This window comes from Artemia sp. Qi Xiang Cuo, chromosome 7 (assembly GCF_049724085.1).
Source record: "Artemia sp. Qi Xiang Cuo chromosome 7, ASM4972408v1, whole genome shotgun sequence".
Classification (NCBI taxonomy): Eukaryota; Metazoa; Arthropoda; class Branchiopoda; order Anostraca; family Artemiidae; genus Artemia; species Artemia sp. Qi Xiang Cuo.
This window is the reverse complement of record NC_142800.1, coordinates 26,019,476-26,044,529: the sequence shown is the minus strand read 5'-3', so window position 1 is coordinate 26,044,529 and position 25,054 is coordinate 26,019,476. Positions and strand designations below refer to the sequence as shown.

At 36.7% G+C, this 25,054-nt stretch overlaps 1 protein-coding gene across 3 annotated transcripts in view; it reads left to right on the top strand.

The window, feature by feature from the left end:
• The window catches only part of Cka (Connector of kinase to AP-1), a 98,466-nt gene extending 79,070 nt beyond the window's left edge, over positions 1–19,396 (top strand). For all 3 annotated transcript variants that reach the window (XM_089092138.1, XM_089092137.1, XM_089092136.1), the window contains 4 exons: positions 374–538; positions 2,015–2,329; positions 14,266–14,447; positions 18,750–19,396. In XM_089092138.1, the coding sequence (XP_088948264.1) occupies positions 374–538; positions 2,015–2,329; positions 14,266–14,435 (650 nt within the window). In that variant the 3' untranslated portion in view covers positions 14,436–14,447; positions 18,750–19,396. The remainder of the gene's footprint in view (positions 1–373; positions 539–2,014; positions 2,330–14,265; positions 14,448–18,749) is intronic.
• Positions 19,397–25,054: the final 5,658 nt, after the last annotated feature.

The following is a 25,054-nucleotide window of genomic DNA, read 5'->3' as shown; positions in this document are numbered from 1 at the left end:
AATTTCAGCTTTCCAAATTTTCAAGTGTGTGAATCTGTCAAAAACGGGGAATCAGTGTTTTGTCAATTGTCTAAAGTATCACCTAGATTCCCTTGGCACTGTGTCTGCAAAAATTTGAGTAAGACGAGCCCAGAAATTCAAGAAAATTTGAGAATTTAGGGGATTGGGCCCTGAATCTTCCCCTATTTGTACGTCCCTACAAGTGAGTATGTTGGGCTACTCGTTCCTGTGACCACTTGACTTCCCATTCCTGTGACCACGTGAACTGTGGTTCACATCCTCTTCTGTCCCCCAATGTGCTATGTAATACTGTTTTCGGTCTATGGCTTTGACTGAGTATCTCTTGTTAAGTCGTAATTACACCATTTTTTAGATCCTAGTGTATTGGGGCCCTCTTTTGATGGACACAAGGATGCTGTTGGGGGTCTGTCTTTGCATCCATCTCGCCCTCTATTGGCATCATGCTCAAGCGACGGAAGTGTTAAAATATGGAATATTCAAACAAAAGTATGCACACTCACTATTAGCACTGAAGAAGGTAAGATAATTATCTCGTTGATTCTTTTAAAGCATACTTGGAACTAATGGGGGGGGGGGAATTGGTCAAGAGACACTTCGAATTAAACAAAATTTATCGAAGCCCCCCAAGAAGTACAGAGTATAATTGCCATTTACCAAAACTAAATTGTTTGCTTAAAATTTAAAATTTTGTTTTGCCAATTAGTTGTATTTCTAAATTTTTAAAGGTATGAATTTGTAACATAGTAAGCTGTTAACATTTAACACGCTGTAACAGGGTCACTCGATAAAGAAATATTTTTCGTAGTTGCTAACAAGCTGTTTTACCCTTATAAAAGCAGTTCATCTTTCTCATTCTCTTTTGGGAAATTGGCTATGTAACTCCGCCTGAGAACTGACTTGCAAAAATACATTGGAATAGAGTGGATTCAGAGCAGAATTAGACATAGGTCTGACACCTAGGAAGGAGTCAAAACCATGAAATTGCACTTTTAGATATTTAAAAATCAATTTTCCTAAGAAAAAGGAGTCCTGTGCTACTTTGGACCAATCCTGGGGGAATCTTTTCCTACCCATCTCCCCATTATTGCTTAAGTCTTGGAATAATTTTTTCCAAATAAAATATCATTTAGTCTTTTTTTTCGATTTTGTGGATGGGAGAATATTTTATGGAATGCTGAGTTTTCAAAATTAGGAAACTAAATCTTAAGTTTTCCTGGAATACTACGAACAACGTTAGAATACTGTGACCCCATCCTCTGGATTTTTTTGCTGGTATAAAAAAAACCTCGAGCATCTTCCTACTACATCTGGAAACACTCTTGAGTAGAGGAAGGCCCATGCATAAAAAACACGATACTGGGGTACTCCCCAACTCTCCCTCGTCCATGTCAAACTGAATTAATGGAAGCTTCTGGTGGTAAAAGAATATAAGCTCATGTATCTCTGTGTTGAGTATCCAAATCTGAAGTGGGATTGTTGAAATTTAGTTGAATTTCTTCTTCGAAACCTATTGGATTTTCAGTCAAGGTTATTTTGACCCTCTTCTTTGTTTCAAACTGGGCAATTAATAATAACAATAAAAGCTTCTGTTGATTCTTTTCATTTTTCTTCTTCTACAGAAAAGCACATGGAATCCAAAATAGTTTCCTGTTTGCTTCTAGCAGGTTTTCTTCTGATTTTTCATCTGATGCTTCCGTCACAATCTTGAAGTAAACAAAAAGTCTTTTTTTATGATTTCAGCACATATAAAATCTTAATATTGTCTAAAAGACTTTTTTCTTAGCCATAATTGTTAAGGATAATAATCCTTCTACACAATAACACAAAAAGAAAAGGAAAAGAAAATTGAACTACTTGTGGGAAGTGTGAGTACTCGAGCCGTCTGTTTAAGGCCTGTTAATAGCAGATAAGGCCTCTTAATATTAATAATAAAAGTTTCTGTTTCTTTTGATTCTATTTCTTCTTGTTAACTAGAATCTTTTTGGGTTCGTAGATGGCAATCCTGTGTCGGTTGACTTTGTGCGACCTGAACCTTGTCAAGTTGTTGTTGGTTACGAAACGGGTGCTTGTACTATTTACGATGCTGAATCAGGAAAAGTGATCGTCAAGATGGCAGTGGAGGAGCTATGTCGTATCAATAGAGTGGTCAGTCATCCGACATTGCCAATTACAGTAACAGCCCACGAGGATAGACAAATTCGATTTTGGGAAAATGGTACCGGGCGTTTAAGTCATGCAATGGTAGCTCATTTGGACGCTGTAACTTGTTTAGCTGTTGATAGTTCGGGAATTTACCTATTATCTGGCAGTAAGTGTGACTATTTTTATCTATTCTCTGGTTGTATGGTAGTAGGTCTTGTATTGATTTTCTCTTTTCTGTTTCTTTCTTCTTTGATCAGTTTTTTCTCGTTAATCTAAATTTTCTTCGAAATCTATGGCTAATGAAGAAAGGATTCAATGCTGTTCATTGCTTTTTTTTTATATTAAACCACAGTATGAACCTTTTACTCCTGCTCCAAAGACGAATAAGGTCGTTCTTAGGTTTCTCTTATATCACATAATCTTTACTGATAAATTATTACCGTTTCTAGCCGAAACTTTTTTCGGCCGAAGAAATGAATTCTTTTTTTTTCCGGCCGAATGATTTTAATTTTAATTTTTATAGTTTCTTAAATAGTCCACTCAATACCTGCCCCTTTTTCCCCGAGAAAAGGTTTGAGAACATAAGTTAAAAGTGTACAAAATTGTTGTATAGTATTTTTGGGCCTTAAAATAGCCTTTTTTGAAATTAAAATAACTAGAAATTCGTGGAAAATACTCTTGGAAAAATTAATATGGTACAGCAAGACACAGCTTTCTATCTTTCTTCAAATGGTCTACCTTTTCGAATTTTCTCACCATTCTCAAAGACCGGTGTGGTCATTGTGGATTTCTAAAAGAGATTCTAGCTTAGCTAGTCTAATTGTTTGAATTATACTTCTGATGAAGTGTCAGTTGCATTGATTTTGTTAGTGTGGCAACTATAAGAATTAAATTTAATTCTACTGAAATGAATGTTCAACAAATAGTGGCATCACACTACTGTAGAGTCACCGTATTATGTAGTGTAGGAGCCCCTTTTCAAGCATCGCACCCTTTTTAATCTTTTACCTGAGCTTCCTATTTAATTTCTGTACTTTATTTTTAATCCAAAATCTTTACTAAGCATCGGGCATTTTACTTCTTACTTTTTTTTACTTTCGATTATTTTGTTTTACTGTTTATTATTTTTGAGTTTGTACTTTTAAGTGATTAATGTAGTTTTAAAAGCGATGAAATAAGCTATGAAATAATTCAGTAATTCATTTAGGACCCTCTATTACTGCAACTACTAACTACTCATCGCGACAGAAAGTCGCTGTAGGTCAACACTGCTGGGCAAGCTCCTCCTCATCTCAAAAAAGTCGCTCTTTACCCTCTCTCTTGAAGATCCAATTCCTTTAAATCCTTTCTTGCGTGTTCATGGTGCTAGAGTAAATTTGAAAATTAATGATAAGAAGACTAAGTCACTAAGGCCAGGAATAAGTGAAAATGAAAAGGTGACGTTGGGTAACGAAAAGATCGATCAAGTGGACAACTTTACTTACCTTGATAGTATTATTAGTTCAGACGGTGGGAGCAGTGAAGATGTTAAAACTAGAATAGCCAAGGCCCAGGGTGTTTGTTTTCAAAGTTAAAAAAAGTTTGGAAGAATAGGAAGATAAGTAAGAAAACCAAGATTAGAATATTGGAAGGTACGGTGATGACAGTAGTCAAATATGGCTCTGGAGTTTGGGTGCTCCGAAAAGTAGATGAAGATTTACTAGATGTTTTCCAGAGAAATTGCCTACAGATTGTTCTGGGTACCCGGCTGACTGACCGTATGTCAAACTCTAGGCTGTACGAAAAATTTGGTTCAATCCAGCTTTCTAGGCTATAATGAAAAAAAGGTTGAGATAAATGGGTACGTTCTGCGGATGAAGGATGAAAGATTGCCGAAGATTTTCCTTTTCGGCCAACCGTCTAGGGCTAAACGAAAAGCAGGTCGTCCTCGTCTGGGTTGAGAGGATGACAGAAAGAAAGATTTAAAGGAAATGGGAACTTGCTGGGAGGGCGTAAAGAGGGAGGCCTTGAATAGATTGGGAACGAGGAGGAGTGTGCGTAGCTGTGTTGGTCTCAGGTGGCTTAGTGCTTCGGTGAGTTGTTAGTAGTAGGAGTAGTATTAATGATTTGACTCAGGTAATTCGACGTAGATGTGGTTCCTAGTTCTATATTCCTATGTATCTAAAAACTTTTAAAACTAGGTTAATAATTGAGAAGTGCCTTAGTTGTCAAACACCTTTGGTCCTCAGTTTTATAGATTATGAGCAAGCGCTCGACTCTGTAGATTGAAGAGCTTTAGCAAAGGTCTTATTCTTGTATGGTATAGCAAATAAATACATTAAAGCTATTAGTGCTATGTACGAGAATAACACTGCTGCGGTTAAGGTAGGAAATTAGGTTAGCAGCTGGTTTTCATAGGCAGCGCAATAGCGCTGCCTAAGTAAAGAACGATGTTGGCACAATGCATTTTTTTCATTTTTTTTTTCTAGACCAGGGCACTTCGCATCGGAGCCAGTTGTCGTAGAAACTTCGAAAAGGGTTTATTCGATTGGAAATGGGAATGGCTAGTGCCCTTTTTAATAGTTGAAAGTGATTGGAAGGCAACTAACACCCCTTCCACGCCCACCATTTCCGCAAACACGAAAATCAGATTTTTTTAGATAGCCATTTCGTTCAACGTAGTTGATTTCCAAATAGAAATTATGTTTTTGAGGAGGACACTCTCCCACAGCCCTCAGGGCAAGGGTTGTAAGTTATGCCCTGGGGGTGTATAAGGTTTGTTATAGAAAGCTTTGTCGTAGAAACTTCAAAAGGGCTCATTCGGTCGGAAATTCAGAGGACTAGTGTCCTTTTTAATGGTCGAACGTGATTGGGGGGCAACTAACCTCCTTCCCATGCCCACCTTTTCCCCAAACACATCCAATCAAAACTTTGAGATAGCCATTTTGTTCAACGGAGTTGAAAGTTCTGGAAGTTAGGTCTTTGAGGATGACAACCCCCCCCCCCCACAGCCCTCAGGGCAAGGGTTATAAATTATGCCCTGGGGGCATATAAGGTTCTTATAGAAAGCGTTGTTGTAGAAACTTCAAAATGGGCTCATTCGATTGGAAATTGAAAGGGCTAGTGCCCTTTATAATCATAGGCAGCGCGTTAGCGCTGCCTAAGTAAAGAACGATGTGGGCACAATGTGTTTTTGTTTTTTTTTCTCCATACCCGGGCACTTCGTATCCAAGAATTTGTTGTAGAAACTTCGAAAAGGGCTCATTCGATTGGAAATTGGAGTGGCTAGTGCCCTTTTAATAGTCGAAAGTGATTGGAGGGCAACTAGCCCCCTCCCTCCCCCCCCACACCCGTCATTCCCCCAAACACATCCAATCAAAATTTCGAAATAGCCATTTTGTTCAGCGTAGTTGATTTCCAGATAGAAAATATCTTTCAGAGGAGGACACTCTCCCACAAACCTCGGGGCAAGGGTTTTAAGTTATGCCCTGAGGGCATATAAGATCAATGTTGACACAATGTACAGTTTTTTTGTTTTTTTTTTAAAGCAGGGCACTTCATATAGAAGGGGTCGTCGTAGAGACTTCAAAAGGGGCTCATTCTAGAAATCGAGAGTTCTAGTGCCCTTTTTAACTGTCGAAAGTGATTGGAGGGTAACTAGCCCCCCCTCACGCCAATCATTCCCCCAAACACATCCAATCAAAATTTTGAGAAATCCATTTTGTTCAGCGTAGTTGATTTCCAGATAGAAAATGTGTTTTTGAGGAGGACACTCCCCCACAACCCTCAGGGCAAGGGGTTTAAGTTATGCCCTGAGGGCAGAAACTTCAAAACAGGCTCATTCGATTAGAAATTCAAAGGACTAGTACCCTTTTTAATAGTCGAAAGTGATTGGAAGGCAACTAGCCCCCCCCTCCCCCCACGCCCATCATTCCCCCAAACACATCCAATCAAAATTTTGAGATAGCCATTTTGTTAGGGTTTTAAGTTATGCCCTGGGGGGCATATAAGGTTTTTAAAGAAGGTGTTGTCGTAGAAACTTCAAAAAGGCTCATTCGATTGGAAATTCAAAGGACTAGTACCCTTTTTAATAGTCGAAAGGGATTGGAGGGCAACTAGCCCCCCCCCCCACGCCAGGCATTCCCCCAAACACATCCAATCCAAATTGTGAGATAGTCTTTTTGCTCAGCGTAGTTGATTTCCAGATAGAAAATATGTTTTGAGGAGGACACTCCCCCACAACCCTTTTGGCAAGGGTTTTAAGTTATGCCCTGAGGGCATATAAGAACGATGTTGGGACAATGAACTATGTATATTTTTTTTTTCCTTTAGAGCATGGCACTTCATATGGATGGGGTCGTCGTAGAAACTTCAAAAGGGGCTCATTCAATTGGAAATTGAGAGTTCTAGTGGCCTTTTAATAGTCAAAAGTGATGGGAGGGCAACTATCCCCCTCCCCTTCCCCCCACGCCCATTATTCCCCCAAACACATCCAATCAAAATTTTGAGATAGCCATTTTGTTCAGCGTAGTTGATTTCCAGATAGAAAATATGTTTTGAGGAGGATACTCCCCCACAACACTCAGGGCAAGGGTTTTAAGTTATGCCCTGGGGGCATATAAGCTTTTTATAGAAGGTGTTGTCGTAGAAGCTTCAAAACAGGCTCTTTCGATTGGAAATTTGAATGGCTTGTGCCCTTTTTAATAGTCGAAAGTGATTGGAGGGCAGCTAGCCCCCCCCCCCCCCCACACGCCCATCATTTCCCCAAACACTTCCAATCAAAATTTTGAGATAGCTATTTTGTTCAGCGTAGTTGATCAGCGCAGTTCAGCGTTTTGAGGAGGATACTCCCCCACAGCCCTCGGGGCAAGGGTTTTAAGTTATGCCCTGGGGGCATATAAGGTTTTTAAAGAAGACTTTGTTGTAGAAACTTCAAAAAGCCTCATTCAATTGGAAATTCAAAGGACTAGTGCCCTTTTTAATGGTCGAAAGTGATTGGAGGGCAACTAGCCCCCCCCCCCCCACGACGCCCATGATTCCCCCAAACACATCAAATAAAAATTTTGAGATAGCCATTTTGTTCAGCGTAGTTGATCTAGATAGAAAATATCTAGATAGAATATATATTTTTGAGGAGGACACTCCCCCACAACTCTCAGTGCAAGGATTATAAATTATGCCCTGGGGGCATATAAGGTTTTTATTTAATCTTTGTCGTAGAAACTTGAAAAATGGTTCATTCGATTTGAAATTCAAAGGGATAGTACCCTTTTTAACAGTCGAAAGTGATTTGAGGGCAACTAACCCCCCTCTCACGCCCACCTTTTCCCCAAACACATCGAATCAAAACTTTTAAATAGCCACTTTATTCAACGTAGTTGAAAGTTTTGGAAATTAGGTCTTTAAGGATGAAGACCTCTCACCCCACAGCCCTCAGGGCACGGGTTTTAATTTATGCCCTGGGGCATCTAAAGTTTTTATTGACAGCGTTGTCGTAGAAATTCGAAAAGGGCTCATTCAATTTGAAATTGAAAGGGCTAGTGCCTTTTTTAATAGTTGAAAGTGATTGGATAGCGACTAACGCCCCTCTCACCCCCACCATTTTCCAAAACACATCCAATCAAAATTTTGATATATTAATTTTGTTCAACGTAGTTGAAAGTTCTGGACATTAGATCTTTTAAGATGATAATCCCCTTAAAGCCCTCCGTGCCAGGGCTGTAAGTTGTGCCCTGAGGGCATATAAGGTTTATATAAAAAGTTGTTGTATAAATCATAGGCTGCCTACGTAAAGAACGGGGACACTCGAGAACGAGACAAGATAACGTGGACTAAGTAAAAAAGAGGAAACTCCCCCGAAACCCTCAGGGCAATTATGCACTGGGGGCATACACGAACGGTGTAGGTCCTATGTATTATCTATCTTTATTTTTCCTTAGAGAAGGGAAATTCGTATTGAAGAAGCTGTCGTAGAAACTTCGAAAAGCGCTCCTTCAAGTGGAAATCGGAGTGGCTTGTGCCCTTTTTAATAGTCGAAAGTGATTGGAAGGCGACTAACACCTTCTCACGCCCACCATTTCCCCAAACACATCCAATCAAAATTTTGAGATAGCCATGTTGTTTACCGTAGTTTAAAGTTCTGGAAATTAGGTCTTAGAGGATAACAACCACCCTAACAGACCTTAGGGTAAGTGTTGTAATTTATGCCCTTGGGGTATATAAGATGTTAATAGAAAGCGTTGTCGTTTCCAAAAGGGCTCATTCGATTGGAAATCGAAACGCCTAGTTCACCTTTTTCATAGTAGAAAGTGATTGGAAGGTTTGACATTTATATTGTAAAGATAGGAGTGGGTATGGTATATCATTTTTTGTTGTTTTTTAGACCAGGGCACTTCATATCGAAGGTGTTGTCGTGGGAATTTCAAAAAGGGCCCATTCGATTGAAAATAGAAAGTGTTGATACCCTTTCTAATAGTCAAAAGTGATCTTAGGGCAACTAATCCCCCTTCCACTTCCATCTTCCTAAGCCAACTCACTCATGCCAACCCTCCTGTTTCTACTCTTAAAATTTAACCAAATCAAAATAGCGTAAGGGTATCCAAACTATCAAAGAATGTAAATTTTTACGAATGGTATCAAGTTTTCCATTTCAGGTTAACCAGAGGAGGTATGAAACTAAATTAAACAGTACTATTTGTGTCCAGATTTTTAAAAGGGTGTATGTTGTTAAAAATTGCTGAAAATTTTTTTACAACATACAAATAGCAGGCCAAACTATAAAGTCTACAAATGAATGTGCATTGTCAGTTTAATATAGATATACTGATATTTAGTGATCAAAATGTTAATATTATTTGATTTATTTAAGTTATAAAAGCAAAAACATTTATATTTTTTAAGTAAAGTGCAAATTTTGTTCTGGCCTTGGGAAGGCATAGGGGTTTTGTGACCAACTTATGTTAATTTCTGCCCGTTTTGAGTTTGGCTCGGTTAATTATTGTAATTTCTGTTCGTTTTGTGTTTCATTTATTTATCGATGCTGATTTATGGTAGTTTCACGCTTGGTAGATTATTTGATTTTATTTTTGCTCATTTTTTGTTTAATGGAGTTCTTTACTTTTCTTTGAAAAACTTATTTTGTGGAAAAAATTTTTTAAACTAATAGTTGAAAGTGATTTGAGGGCAACTAACCCCCTTCTCACACCCACCAGTTCCCCAAACACACCCAATCAAAATTTTGAGATATCCATTTTGTTCAACTTAGTTGAAAGTTCTGGAAATTATGTCTTTGAGGATGACAACCCTCAGGGCAAGGGTTGTAAGCTATGCCCTGGGGGCATATAAAATTTTATAGAAAGTTGTGTCGTAGAAACTTAAAAAAGGGCTCATTTGATTGGAAATTGAAAGGGCTAGTGCCCTTTTTAATAGTCGAAAGTGAATGGAGAGCAACTAACCCCCTCTCACGCCCACCATTTCCCCAAACAAATCCAGCCAAAATTTTCAGATAGCCCTTTGGTTGAACGTAGTTGAAACTTCTGTAAATTAGGTCTTTGAGGATGACACTCCCTCTAGAGCCCTCATGGCTAAGGTTGAAATTTATGCCCTGGGGGTATATAAGGTTTTTTATTGACAGCTTTGTCGTAGAAACTTGAAAAAGGGCTCATTCGATCAGAATTCAAAGGCCTTGTGCCGTTTTTAATAGTCGGAAGTGATTGTAGGGTAACTAACCCCCTCTCACGCCCACTTTTTCGCCAAACACATCCAATCAAAATTTTAGAGATAGCTGTTTTGTTCAACGTAGTTGGAAGTTCTGGAAATTAGGTCTTTTAGGATGACCCCCCCCCCCCCACAGCCCTCAGGGCAAGAGCTGTAATTTATGCCCTGGGGGCATTTAAGGTTTTTATAGAAAGCGTTGTCATAGAAACTTCCAAAAGGGCTCTTTCGATTGGAAATTGAAATGGCTAGTGCCCTTTTTAATAGTCGATAGTGATTGGAAGGCAACTAACACCCCTTCAACGCCCACCATTTACCCAAACACATCCAATGAACTTTTTTAGACAGCCATTTTTTTCAATACAATTGATAGTTATCGAAATTATGTCTTTGAGCAGGACACTCCCCCCACAGTTTTTAGGGCAAGGGCTAATATTTATGCCCAGGGGGCATATAAGGTTTCTTTTGAAAGCTTTGTCGTTGAAACTTGAAAAGGGGCTCATTCGATTGGAAATTCGAAACGCTAGTGCCCTTTTTAATAATAGAAAGTGATTGGAGGGCAACTAACCCCCCTCTCACGCCCACCTTTTCCCCAAACACATCCAATCAAAGTTTTTAGATAGCCAATTTTGTTCAACGTAGTTGAAAGTTTTTGAAATTAGGTCTTTGAGGATAACAACCCCCCCGACAGCCCTCAGGGCAAGGGTTGTAAGTTGTGCCCTGGGGGCATATAAGGTTATTATAGAAAGTGTTGTCGTAGGAATTTCAAAAAGGGCTCATTTGATTGGAAATTGAAATGGCTGGTGCCCTTTTTAATAGTTGAAAATGATTAGAGGGCAACTAATCCCCTCTCACGCCCACCGTTTCCCCAAACACATCCAATCAAAGTTTCGAGATAGCCATTTTGTTCAACAAAAGTTCTGGAAATTATGTCTTTGAGGATGACAACCCCCACAGCCCTCAGGGCAAGGGTTGCAAGTTATGCCCTGGGGGCATATAAGTTTTTTTTTTAAGAAAGTGATATTTTAGAAACTTAAAAAAGGGCTCATTCGATTGCAAACTGAAAGGGCTATTGCCCTTTTTAATAGTCAAAAGTGATCGATGGGCAACTAACCCCCCTCTCACGCCCACCATTTCCCAAAACACATCCAATCAAAGTTTAGAGATAGCCATTTTGTTCAATGTAGTTGAAAGTTCAGGAAATTATGTATTTGAGGATGACAAACCCCTCAGAGCCCCCAGGGCTAAGGTTGTAATTTATGCCCTGGGGGCATATAGGGTGTGTAGAGATAGCGTTGTCGTAGAAACTTCAAAAGGGGCTCATTATTGGAAATTGAGAGGGCTAGTTCTCTTTTTAATAGTCGAAATTATTGGAGGGTAACTAACCCCCCCCCCCCTCTCACGTCCAATATTTCCCCAAACACATCCAATCAACATTTTTGAGATAGCCATTTTGCTGAACGTAGTTGAAAGTTCTGGAAATTAGGTCTGTGAGGATGACAACCCCCACAGCCCGCAGGCCTAAGGTGATATGTTATGCCCTGAGGGCATATAATGTTTTTATAGTAAGCGTTGTCGCAAAAATTTCAAAAAGGGTTCATTCGATTGGGAATTGAAAGGGCTATTGTCCTTTTTAATAGTCTAAAGTATTTGGAGGGAGACGTCCTCCCCCCCCCCCCCCCACACCCATTATTTCCCCTATCATTTCCGATCAACATTTTTATATGACCAATTTGTTGAACATAATTGAAAGGTCTGGAAATTATGTCTTTGAGGATGACAACCCTCCCCCTATACCCTTCAGGACAAGGGTCGTAAGTTACGCCCTTGGGGCATATAAGGTTTTTATAGAAAGTTCCGTCGTAGAAGCTTCAAAAAGGGCTCATTTGATTGGAAATTGAGAAGACTAGTGCCTTTTCTATTAGTAGAAGGTGATTTAAGGGCCAATGCCCCCCCCCCCCCCCCCCACGTCCATAATTTCCCCAAACACTTCCAATAAAAATTTTAAGATAGCCATTTTGTTCAGCGTATCAGAACGGTCTGGAAATTATGTCTGAGGATATCAAAACCCCCAGCCCTCGGGGTAAGGGTTGTAAATTATGCCCCGGGGACATATAAGGTTTTTATAGAAAGTATAATCATATAAACTTTGGAGGCGGCTCATTGGATTGGTAATCAGACGCTCTAGTGTTCTTTCTAAGAGTCAAAGTGATCAGAGGGCAGCTACCCCCCCCCCCCCACACACACACGCACGCGCGTCGTATTGTCCCGAAATGCATCTAATAGAAATTTTGAGATAGCTATTCTATTCAAAATCGTCTAACTATTATATAACAAGGCCTTCGGGGTTGAAAGAATCCCCAGAGATTAGGGGCAAGGGGTGTAAGCTATCCCTAGGGGTTATTTATGGTTTTTATGGAAGGAAAGGCTATTTAAGTTTAGAAGAGGTTCATTCTTTCTCCCTGAAAAAGACTATGTAAATATAAAACGAACAGAAATTAATTAAAAAAAAAAAACTTTCAATAAAATAAGTTTTTTTTTTTCAAAATTAAAGAATGCCATTAAACCAAAATGAACAAAAATAGAATCAAATAATCTACCAAGAAACAAAAAACCACAAATCAGTATCAACAAATAAATGAAACACAAAACAAACAGAAATTAAAATAAATAAGAGTCAAACTCAAAACGAGCAGAAATTAATATGAGGAGGGTTCTAAACCCCAATCTTTCTAAAAGCCAGAATATAATTTGTACTTTACTGAAAAAAAAAATCTTTCAAATGTTTTCACTTTTCTAACTTTAAGAAATAAAAATCAATTAAGATTTTAAGGAATAAATATCAGCATATGTATATTAAACTGACCGTGCAGATTTTTTTCAGTAAATTCATTTTTTTTTTTTTTTTTTTTGGCCTCAGGTGGGTTGGTGCTGCGGTGAGTTGTTAGTAGTAGTAGTAGTAGTAGTATATTTGCCTCAGCCTTTTAATTGTACACGTTTCAAAGCCATACTTGATGTCTGTCATTATAGCGGCTTTTAATATTCTAATATAGTTCGTAAACCTATCTTCCTGTTTTTCCAATCTTTTTCCTACTCCAAGAAAATACTGTGTGCCTTGGATATTTGATTTTTATATCTTTTCTGAATCCATTATCTTATTAATCATACTGCCCAGTTAGGTGAAACTATCCGCTTGATCAATTTTCTTGTTACTTAACATCAGCTCTTCACCTTCATTTATTCTGGTTTAAGGGACTTAGTGTCAAGTTTTAAGTGTTAATTTAAGGGACCAAGGGACGTTAATTTTCAAACCTTTTCTTGTGCATTGAAACCTTCAAAGAATTCATTCATTTTACCAACATTTTGACACTCAAATCACCTCCGTAAGCTAAGCTTAGGAGAGTTTTACCTTCGCATTTATTGCCTTTGCCGCGATCCTTAGGACAAAGTGCGTCTAAATAATCCATATAAAAGGAAATTGGACACAACCCTGTGTAGCTCCTGATTCCACACCGAACCAACTATCTACCTCACATCCTACCTTAACTACAACAATGTTATCTTCATAGATAACATTAAACACTTTGATGTACCTACTTGGTACATAACACATTATGGCCAGTAGATATTGAACCCTCTAAAGGCTTCACTGGAACATGACAGCTTGTATTTGGACAATATTAGTGCCGCCTTTTTCTAACGGGCCTAATATTGGTCAGATATTTTCTAAAGAGCTAAATTGATCTTCTCCATTCAAATGCACTTTTCAATAGAATTATATGAATATACTTTCAGCATATTTTTCTAAATATATTTTTAAAATTTTAAATATATATTTACATGATATGTAAATACATTATAATACATATATATATATAATTCTTAATGTATAAATGTATTTTCCATACTTAAACTTATAATTTACTGTAAAACAGAATAACAATTGACTAACAAGATTAACTGTTACTTCCGAACGTTTTCCTCTTAGATATTTGCTACAGTGTACCTATTTTTTTTTTTTTTTTTTTTGTAGAGTCACTTGATTTGGCAGTTAAAGTGCTCCTTTTAGTTTATTTCTAGGAGATTTTTTAATGGAGTCTCAACCGTAAAACTACATATAAGTAGCAGTTCAATGGGGAAAACCCTTTTATTTGACATGGAAAAAAAAAGTGTCTGTCTCCTAAAGACGGCCGCTGTGTGTGTGACCGGAATATCGTATCCAGAGTTTTTTTTGTGTTTCACTGTCAGGTAAAAGGATTTTCGCCGATTGAACTGTTATTTATACGTCATGGAAAGGCAGTGCGGTCTCCGAAATTACCTATAAAGCTAAATGTATCATTTGAAAAGAAATAGATGTATTATCGATTTTCACCACTTTTTTAAATCAATTTTTTTTTATGTTTATTCTAGGTGATGATTGTAGTTTAAGGTTGTGGAATTTAGAAACGAAGACATGTGTACAAGAGATCACAGCACATAGGAAAAAATTCGATGAATCTTTATTGGATGTTGCATTTCACCCAGGGAAACCCTATATCGCATCTGCAGGCGCTGATGGTTTGGCTAAGGTCTTTATTTGAAAAACAAATCAGGTAATCTAATCAATAGAAATGCTTTTTTTCTATTTGGTAATTGAACGAAATTAGAATTTAGTCTTATTTCCCATACTAAACTATCTATAATGTTACTGTACAAATTCCCTAATAAGTTCCTTAATCTTATGGTACTTCTTAGCCTGAAATTCATTTAAATCATCTTTCCTGTCAATGATCAAAGTTAATCAAAAAGGACAATTTATTGAAAGCTATATAAATATATAAAATATATGTAAAAATTCGTTTGAAATATGATTATTCCCTCAAGTATGGGGTTGTTTGTCCTTCAGGAAATGAATCTAGCTAGCTAATAATAAATTTATTCGTGTTTTTACCGATTAGCTGCAATGTCGATATCTGTTCTGTGGCAGAAATTTGCTTAGCTTGGACATCGATTTCAGGTCTATAGCGCAAAGAGGACTTGGCTGGCACCATCTTCGTCTTATAAGACGAACTTGTTTTCCAATTATATTTGTTTTCGGTATTTAATTTTGAAAATTATCGAAAAAAAGTAAAATTAAAATTTGGTTCAAAATTTTCATAGCTGGGAGATGTATAGATAAAACAAAACTTATTCAGCCCGTAAATTTACCCAACCCTTATTGGGTTTTACCAAATTAATTTAAAAAACTTTTTCCACAAAATAAGTTTTTCAAAGAAAAGTAAAGAACTCCATTAAACAAAAAATGAGCACTTTACTGAAAAAAAAAAGATATGTTTTTACTTTTATAACTTTAATAAATCAAATAATATTAACATTTTGATTACTAAATATCAGTATATGTATATTAAACTGACAATGCACATTCATTTGTATTTTTTCAGTAAAGTGCAAATTTTGTTCTGGCCTTGGGAAGGCATAGGGGTTTTGCGCACAACTTATGTTAATTTCTGCTCGTTTGAGTTTGAACCGGTTAATTATTGTAATTTCTGTTCGATTTGGGTTTCATTTATTTATCGATGCTGATTTGTCGTAGTTTCACGCTTGGTAGATTATTTTATTTTATTTTTGCTCATTTTTGGTTTAGTGGAGTTCTTTACTTTTCTTTGAAATACTTATTTTGTGGAAAAAGTTTTTTTAATTAATTTCTGTTCGTTTTACATTGACATAGTCTTTTCAGGGGAAAAGAACATGATACTTTAAATCTTTTCTTTTTTTAATACTTTATAGTTTAGCCTGCTATTTGTATGCTGGAGAAAAACTTTCAGCAATTTTTAACAAAATACACCATTTTAAAAATCTGGACACAAATAGTAGTTTCTAATTTAGTTTCATACCTCCTCTAGTTGACCTGAGATGGAAAAAAACTTTACACTATTCGCAAAAAAATCTGTTTACTTTCTTTGATAGCTTGGATACACTTAGGCTATTTTGATTTAGTTAAATTATAAGAGCAGATATGGGTGTGTTGGCCTGGTAGGGTGGGAGTGGAAGGGGGATTAGTTGCCCTCATATCACTTTCGACAATTAAAAAGGGCATCAGCCCTTTCTATTTTCAATCAAATGAGCCCTTTTCGAAGTTCCCACAACAACTCCTTCGATACGAAGTGCCCTGGTCTAAACAATAACAACAACAAAAAATAATACATTATACCCACGTCGATCTTTGCTATAAAAATATCAAGCCTTCCAATCACTTTCGACTATTAAAAATGGCACTAGGCCTTTCGATTTCAAATCTAATGAACCCACTTGGAAACTGCAACACGTTCTATAAACACATTATATGCCCCCAGGGCATAATTTACAACCCTTACCCTAATGTCAGTTAGAGTGGTTGTCATTCTCTAAGACCGAATTTCCAGAACTTTCAACTACGTTAAACAACATGGCTATCACAAAATTTTGATTGGATGTGTTTGGGAAAATGATGGGCGTGGGGGGGGGGGCAAGTTGCCCTCCAATCACTTGCGACTATTAAAAAGGATACTAGCCCTTCGAATTTCCAATCGAATGAGCATGTTTTGAAGTTTCTACGACAACGCCTTCTATAAAAAACCTTATGTGCCCCCAGGGCGTAACTTAAAACCCTTGCCCTGAGGATTGTGGGGGAGTGTCCTCCTCAAAACCATATTTTTTATCTGGAAATCAATTACGCTGATCAAAATGGCTATCTCAAATTTTGATTGCATGTGTTTGGGGGAATGATGGGTGTGGGGGGGGGGGGCTAGTTGCCCTCCAATCACTTTCGACTTATAAAAGGGCACTAAAACTCTCCATTTCCAATCTAATGACCCCTTTCAAAGTTTATGCGGCGACCCCTTCCATATGAAGTATCCAGCTCTTAAGAAAAAAAATAATAAATAGCAAATTGTTCCAACATCGTTCATATATACCTCCAGGGCGTAACTTAAAATTCTCGCCCTTAGGGTTGTGGGGGAGTGTCCTCCTCAAAAACATTTTTCTATGTGGAAATCAACTACGCTGAACAAAATGGCTATCTCAAAATTTTGATTGGATGTGGTTGGGGAAATGATGGGCGTGGGGGGGCTAGTTGCCCTTCAATCACTTTCGACTATTAAAAAGGGCACTAGCCCTTTGAATTTCCAATCAAATGAGCCTATTTTGAAGTTTCTACGACAACGCCTTATATAAAAACCTTATATGACCCCAGGACATAACTTAAAACCCTTGCCCTCAGGGTTGTGGGGGAGTGTTCTCCTCAAAATCATATTTTCTATCTGAAAATCAACTACGCTGAACAAAATGGCTATCTCAGACCTTTGAGTGGTTGTGTTTGGGGGAACGCTGGGCGAGGGGGGGGCTAGTTGACCTCCAATCACTTTCGAATATTAAAAAGGGATCTATACCTTCGAATTTCCAATTGGATGATTCTGTTTTGTAGCTTTTGTGACAACGCCCTCTACAATAACCTTTTATACCCACCAGATATAGCCTAACACACTAGCCCTGGGGGCTGCGGGGAAGTGTCCTCCTCAAAAATAAATTTTCTATTCTGAAATTATCTACGCTGAACAAAATGGTTATCTCAAAATTTTGATTGGATGTGTTTGGGGGACTGATGCGCGTGGGGGGGGGGCTAGGGGCCCTCCAATCACTTTTGACTATTAAAAAGGGCACTAGAACTCTCAATTTATAATCGAATGAGCCCCTTTTGAAGTTTCTACGACGACCTCTTCCATATGAAGTGCTCTGCTGTAAAGAAAAAAAAATAAAACATAGTACACTGTGCCAACATTGTTCTTATATGCCCTCAGGGCATAACTTAAAACCATTGCCCCGAGGGTTGTAGGGGAATGTCCTCCTAAAAAACCTATCTTTTATCTCGAAATCAACTACGCTGAACAAAATGGCTATCTCAAAATTTTGATTGGATGTGTTTGGGGGACACACATTGTGCCCACATTGTTCTTTACTTAGGCAATGCTAGCGCGCTGCCTATGATTACCAGATTTTACCAAATTACCAATTGGGTGAACTTGTTTTTGAATTTTGGTCATTTTAAGGGTTTTAAATCTTAACTTAAAAGACAATTTAAGTTTTTTTAGAACTGTTGTGAGTTTCTTAGAGTGATTCATATTTAAGGTTGGAACAAAACCAAAGATAATTGAGAAAATTTGACCATCTGTTGCCTCAGTTAAAAAAAAAATTATGCAAGGTTTTTTCTATGTGTCACATCTTCCTTAAGCATTCATAACTTTTATTTGTGTGGAAAAATAAAGCTGGTCTTATTAATCAAAGGTTTAATAAAACAAGAGGGACTTTTCTGTTATAGCGACCCCACTCAAGAAGTAAAGTTAGGTTAATCCTAATCAAATATACCAAAACATGATGAGAATATAATACTTTAGAAACAAATTTGCGCTATATATTTGCACATTAGGGGGAGGGGGTAAAGTATAGCGGGTCTGCATGCAAAATGTTTAGCTACAATTCTTCCGCATATTATGAAGCAAGAATTGTTTTCTCACTTCATGCTGTCTAAATACTCCCCCCCCCCCCCTAATGTGAAAATACATAGCCCAAATGGTATTTTTATAATGTATTCTGTCACCCGCCACTTGTTTTTCACTGAGCGTAAGCTGGTTGTCTCTTAATACAGACAGATGAAAAACCAGTTCTAGGTTTGTTCTCGAGTTTTACACAGAGCGATTCTTGAGTGGGGTCGCTATAACAGAAAAGTGCCAAGAAGAGTTACCAAGTACCAAAGTACCAAGAAAGATATTTAATCGCAATGCAAACTAATCAGAAGGGACAAAAGAATAAAAAATCACTAAGAAAGTTGCTCTTTGTCATTAATTTTGTTAAAGTATAACTCTCATTTTTTGATGTTTCAGGCCAGTCTAAGGTCTACTAACCTGATGAGCCCTCATGACCGTTCGTCAGCACAAAGCATAGTCGATTTTCACGGTCAGTGAATAAGTGACAGTTCAATTTTGGTTTATAGTTAATATCCTGTTTCGAAATTTCAACATTTTGTTGGTTTTATTTTTCATTTATGCTAAAACTGCGTACATTAAGTAGAATATAATTTAAATCACAGCTCTGTGTACCTTGTGATGTGTTCTTATGTAATTATCTGAATTTATGTTGAACAATTTTTAATAGTATAGTCTTTTTTTGTTAGTATTATAAACGTTATCGTATTTCGTGTTATTTTTTGTTTCCCCTGCCCCCCCCCCATCTGGTAGAAACATATTCCCAGCATTTAAATGTAATGATGCTTATCTCCAATTGTTACATAGATCTTACGTTTTTTCTGTTTTTTTAATTCTGTATGAAGTGTTGAACTTTCCACGAGTCAAAACATGGTCTGGCTAATATTCATGTAGTCCTTTTCATACTCCAGTTGTGAATTGGTTGTTCTCCTAAACTAGAACAATTCGTTAATTTTGTTAGGAAAACCCCTTAAAATAATTTTAGTGTTCCAGTATCATATGCTTAGTTTGTCAATCTATGAATAAACAGTACTTCTTGTCTACAAGGGCTAATTGAGCTAGGGATACCCAATTTTTGCTAATGTAAAAAGGAAACGAAGGGGGGGGGGGGGATTCAGTTTCAGTTTCATTTATCTTTATTTAAAAAAAAAATCATAACTTACATAACATTCCTGCCTGAAAAGCAGCACAAAAAATATGCTTGGCTAGGTCACGATATTAACTAATATTAATTAAAAACAAACAGAAACAACAAATTAACTGAGCTTATCCAGAAGAAAAAAAAAGAGAGGAGAAAAGTAAACCAGTAAATAAGTGAATATATGTTTTTACTTTTAAATGTAAAAAAAGAAAAAGAGACAGAAGGCAATTGGAAGAGAGAAAAAAGGGAAAATAAAAGTGGGGAGAAAAAAAAGAAACCTGGAGGATAACAGTACTAAACACTTTTTCTGTAAAGAACCTTCGCTGCTCACTTAGAGAATATAGGACTGTTTAAATTCTAGCTGTCTCAGAGAAGTGAATTCCAAATATTCGGTGCAAAAAATCTAAGAAGCTCTTTTTGTAGAGGGCGCTTTTTGGACTATGTCACAAGAATGTTGTGTGTCATAAGTGTGCAAATCTTGATTTAATGTAAACAGATTTCGAAATATAGATGGAAGGAGGTTATTGAAATATTTCAAACAGAAATTTGCAATCTGGAAATCACGATTCTTCGATCCATCAAATATCTTGGTAAATTCGAAAAGGAGGTGGATGCTACCTGTGTTGAACAGGTGGTGTAAATTTAACTATCTTATTTTGGGTGATTTGAAACATTCTATAACAAGAAATGAAGTTACGTGGCCTCACGGAGTTCCTATAAGACAAATCGAGAGGAAAACTAGAATAGTAAATCATTTTCAGGCTTGTATTAGGGAAAAGAAATTTAAGACGGCGTCTCAGCTCAAGGGACCTTGAAAGTTTATTGCCTATTAAATTTGCATATTTTTTCTACGATAGATTTTCAGTAACTACAAAATCCAGATCTCTTCTGGTTTTTGCTCTATTTGTGATATTATCATCTACTTTTAATTTTAGTTCCGTTTAAATTGATGATATTCTAGAGGATACTTCATGATTTGTCTTAGTCCAATTCAATATTAAAAAGTTTAAATCAGCCATGAGACAAATTCAGTGACAGCTGTAAATTTTCACATACAACAAAAAGAAGTTTACCGTTTGCAAAAAGTATTATGCTGGCTTCAGACAAATAACGTTTTACCTGGTCAACATAAATAAGAAAAAGTGGGGTCCCAGTATTGACCCTTGTGGCACTCCACAGGTATAAAATGCCGCTCAGATGTTAGGTTTACATTATGCAGAACTCGAGCTTTATTACTAAAATACGAGGGAAACCATTTTAAAGGTACGTTATGTATCCCTATTGATTTGAGAATCTGAAGTAATTTGTCATGATCAATAATATCAAATGCTTTTTTAATGTCTAACAATAATGCTGCCTGTATTAGGCCTTTATCAAATGCATCATTTACCCAATCAAACAACTTTAAAATGGCAAGATACGTTGAAAGTCTTTTCCAAAAACCGAACTACGGTTTATTAAATGTATCTTGCTCCTTGAGGTGACTGTGTATCATTTTTTAAACTACTTTCTTCTAAATCTTGGGAAAAAAGGCAGAATGGATATGGGCTGGTAATTGCTCGGGTCATTTTTTGCCTTTTTTGTGTTTTCATTGATGAAATCGAAACAAATAACGCATTTGCCCCCTCCCCTAGATTTATAAGAATGTATTTTACCCTCTCCCTTGCGTTGTTGTTGAACTCTGAGACAAGAAATAAAAACAATTGTTCTAGAAAAAGAAAAACAACAAGGCCTGCCAGTATACTCTTACACCTATGGCTTAAAAGAAACACGAATACAATACTACTACTAACAACTCATTGCAGCACCAGGTCGCCTGAGGTCAAAAGTACACTCAAAGCATCTCTTTAAACCCTCCCCAGAAGTTCCCATTTCTCTTAAATCATTGAGGTACGGCCAGTCAGTCGGGTATCCAAAACAATCCGTAGGCAATTTCTCTGGAAAACAACTAGCAAACCCTCCATCGTCTTTCAGAGTACCCACGCCTCAGAACCATGCTTGGCAACTGTCATCGCGGTAGCTTCCAATATTCAAATCTTGATTCGCAGACTTATCTTCCTATCCTTCCAAAATCAACTGTTAAAAAACAACCTGGGCATTAGCCATTCTACTTTTAACATTGGCACTGCACCCACCGTCTTTACTAATAATTAATTAAAAAAACCTTTCCGAAAAAATAAGTTTTTAAAAGAAATGTAAAGGCCATTTTAAACTTAAGCTCAGCAGATACAAATATCTTTTAAAATTCAAACTAAAAACGACCAGAAATTACTATTAAAGAATAAATGAAACCCAAAACGAACAGAAATTAAATAAACAATCATAACCGAAACATACAACAAGTAATGATATAAAAGAATAAACAGATCTTAAAGCGAGTAATGGTTAGATTGAATATGAAAATCAAGCTTAAGACGAAAAAAATACTTCCCTATTGAAATACAAATGAAATTTAAAACGAACAGAAACTAAATAAACAATCAATGCAAACAAACATACAATAGATATTAATGTAAATTAATAAATAAATCTTAAAACGAGTGAAACTTAAATTGAATATGCAAATTAAGCTTGAAACAAACAAAAATCATCACAAACAAGAGTTTGGGTATGACCTCCTTCTCTCACTGTAAAAATCTAAAACCTACTGCGCCATTGGCGCTTTACTGAAAACCAATTTGGTGACAAATATTTTCTTTTGTACTTGTCTCTGAAAATAAACATTAAAATTTTAGTAACATTTTGAACTGATTAGATTTCAGCAATTAATACCATTATGCATCAAATATTCAGTTTAATTTATTAGCTCTTTTTAAAGTTGTTAAAGACGAATATAGTTTCCCTACAAACAAGTGATTGGATACTGCCTTCTTTCCTAACTGTAAATAAAAACCAATAAACTGTAAAAATAAAAAGCGCTTAACTGAAAACTGATTATATTACAAATACTTTCTTTTCCAGTTCCTACAACATTGAAAATAAAAATACAATTACAGCGAAATAAATTCTTGAACTGATGGATCTTTCAACAATTAATATCATCAGTCATAAAACATTCAATTTGATGTTGTTTATACTTCCCAAGACTGTTCAAGACGCATATAGTTTTCAGTAAAGCGTCAATGACGCAGTACGTTTTAGACTTTTACAGTGAGAGAAGAACGTCATACCCAAACTCTTGTTTGTGGTGATTTTTGTTTGTTTCAAGCTTAATTTACATATTCAATTTAAGTTTCACTCGTTTTAAGATTTATTTATTAATTTACATTAATATCTTTTGTATGTTTGTTTGCACTGATTGTTTATTTAATTTCTGTTCGTTTTAAGTTTCGTTTGTACTTGAATAGGAAAATATTTTTTTCGTCTTGAGCTTGATTTTCATATTCAATCTAAGCATTACTCGCTTTAAGATCTGTTTATACATTTATATCATTACTTGTTGTATGTTTTTGCTATGATTGTTTATTTAATTTCTGTTCGTTTTGGGTTTCATTTATTCTTTAATAGTAATTTCTGGTCGTTTTGAGTTTTAATTTTAAAAGGTATTTGTATATGCTGATCTTAAGTTTAAAATGGCCTTTACTTTTCTTTGAAAAACTTATTTTTTCGGAAAGTTTTTTTTTTAATTAATTTTTGTTCGTTTTTGATTGCAAAAAATTTCAAAATCAAACTTTAAAAAAAAATCAAATATTCATCAAAGTATCAAAACTGATATCAAAGTAACAATATCAAAATGAAAAAATGGGTTTGTGTCAACCTGGGAGTTTTCATAATCTGATTTTTGAAATATTTTTATTCAAATGACAATCTCAAAATTTTTATCGGATGGATAGGAGGAAAAAGGGCGTAGGGGGACTAGATTAAGCTTCTGTCTCTTTTGACTCTTTAAAAGTGAAGTAGAACTTTATATTTTCAATTAAATGAGCCCCTCTGAAGTTTATACGAGTATCCCTTCTATAAAAAACATATAAATCCCCATAGTGTAATTTACAACGCATGTCACTTGGCCCTAGAAGGTTGTGTCGACCCTGGAATTTCAATTTCTGATGGTTGAACTATTGGTAACAAAAAGGTGACCTGAAAATTTTTATCGGATGGGTTTATCCATCCGATACGCCCAAAGGCGTGGAGGGGGATGAGGAGCTAGTTGCCTTCCGATCTTTTTCACTCTGAGAAATTGAACTAGAACTTTCAATTTCTAATCAAATTAACCCTCTCTTAAGTTTATACGACTAGACCGTCAAAGCGAAACATATCTACCTCCCGCGCAATGCATAGCCACCCGACCCCGGCTCTGGAGGGGAGGGGGGGTTGTTGTGAACCCTGAGTTTTTCTTATCGTGTTGTTGATCTATTATTAACTAAATTACGAAGTGTAAAGGAGTTTTGTTATTTTATATTTGAAATATTTTTAACAAAATGGCTATCTCAAATTTTTTATCAGATGTACTTGGGAGAAAAGGGCTTGGGGGGCCAGTTGCCCTCTGATCACTTTTGACTCTTAAAAAGGGCTGGATTTCAATATCCAATCAAATGAGCCCTCTCTGAAGTTTATACGAGCATCCCTTTCATACGAACAATATATGCCCAAGGGCATAACTTACAACGCCTGCCCCCGGGCCCTGGGGGGTTGTGACGACACCATAATTTTTGTTATCTGGCTTTTGAGAAATTTTCAACTTAATCCCTATCTCAAAATTTTTATTAGTTGCATTTGGGAAAAAGAGGCGTGGGGGGCTACTTGCCCTCCAATATCTTTTGACTAGAAAAAACTTAACTAGAACTTTGAATTTCCAATCAAATGAGCCATCTCTGAATTTTTTAAGAGCACCCCTTCAATAAAAACCATATATTCCCCAAGGGCATAACTTACAGCATCTGTCCTCGGGCCCTGGGGGGCTGTGTTGACCCCTGAATTTTCGTTATATGGTCTTTGAACTATTTAAAAAAAAGCTATCTCAAAGCTTTTATCGGATAGATTTGAGGAAAAAAGGGTGTAGAGGGGGGGGGGGGCTAGGTGCCCTCCAATCTCTTTTGACTCTTAAAAAGTGAACTACAACTTTCAATTCCCAATCAAATGATACCTCTTTGAAGCTAATACGAGCATCCCTTCCATAAGACCCATATATGCCCCCAGGGCATAACTTATAACGTCAGCCCCTGGGCCCTGGTGGGTTGTGTCAACACCGAAATTTTTGTTATATGACCTTTGAACTATTTTTAACAAAATAGCTATCTTAAAATTTTTATTGGATGCATTTGGGAAAATAGGGTCTAGGGGAGGGGGAAGCTGGTTACCCTCCAATATCTTTTGACGCTAAAAAATTGAGCTAGAACTTTCAATTTCCAATCAAATGAGCCATCTCTGAATTTTTTACGAGCATCCCTTCAATAAAAACCATATATTCCCCAAGGGCATAACTTACAACATCTGCCCTCGGGCCCTGGGGGCTGTGTTGACCCTTAAATTTTGGTTATATGGTCTTTGAACTATTTAAAAAAAAAACTATCTCAAAGCTTTTATCGGATAGATTGAGGAAAAAAGGGTGTAGAGGAGAGGGGGG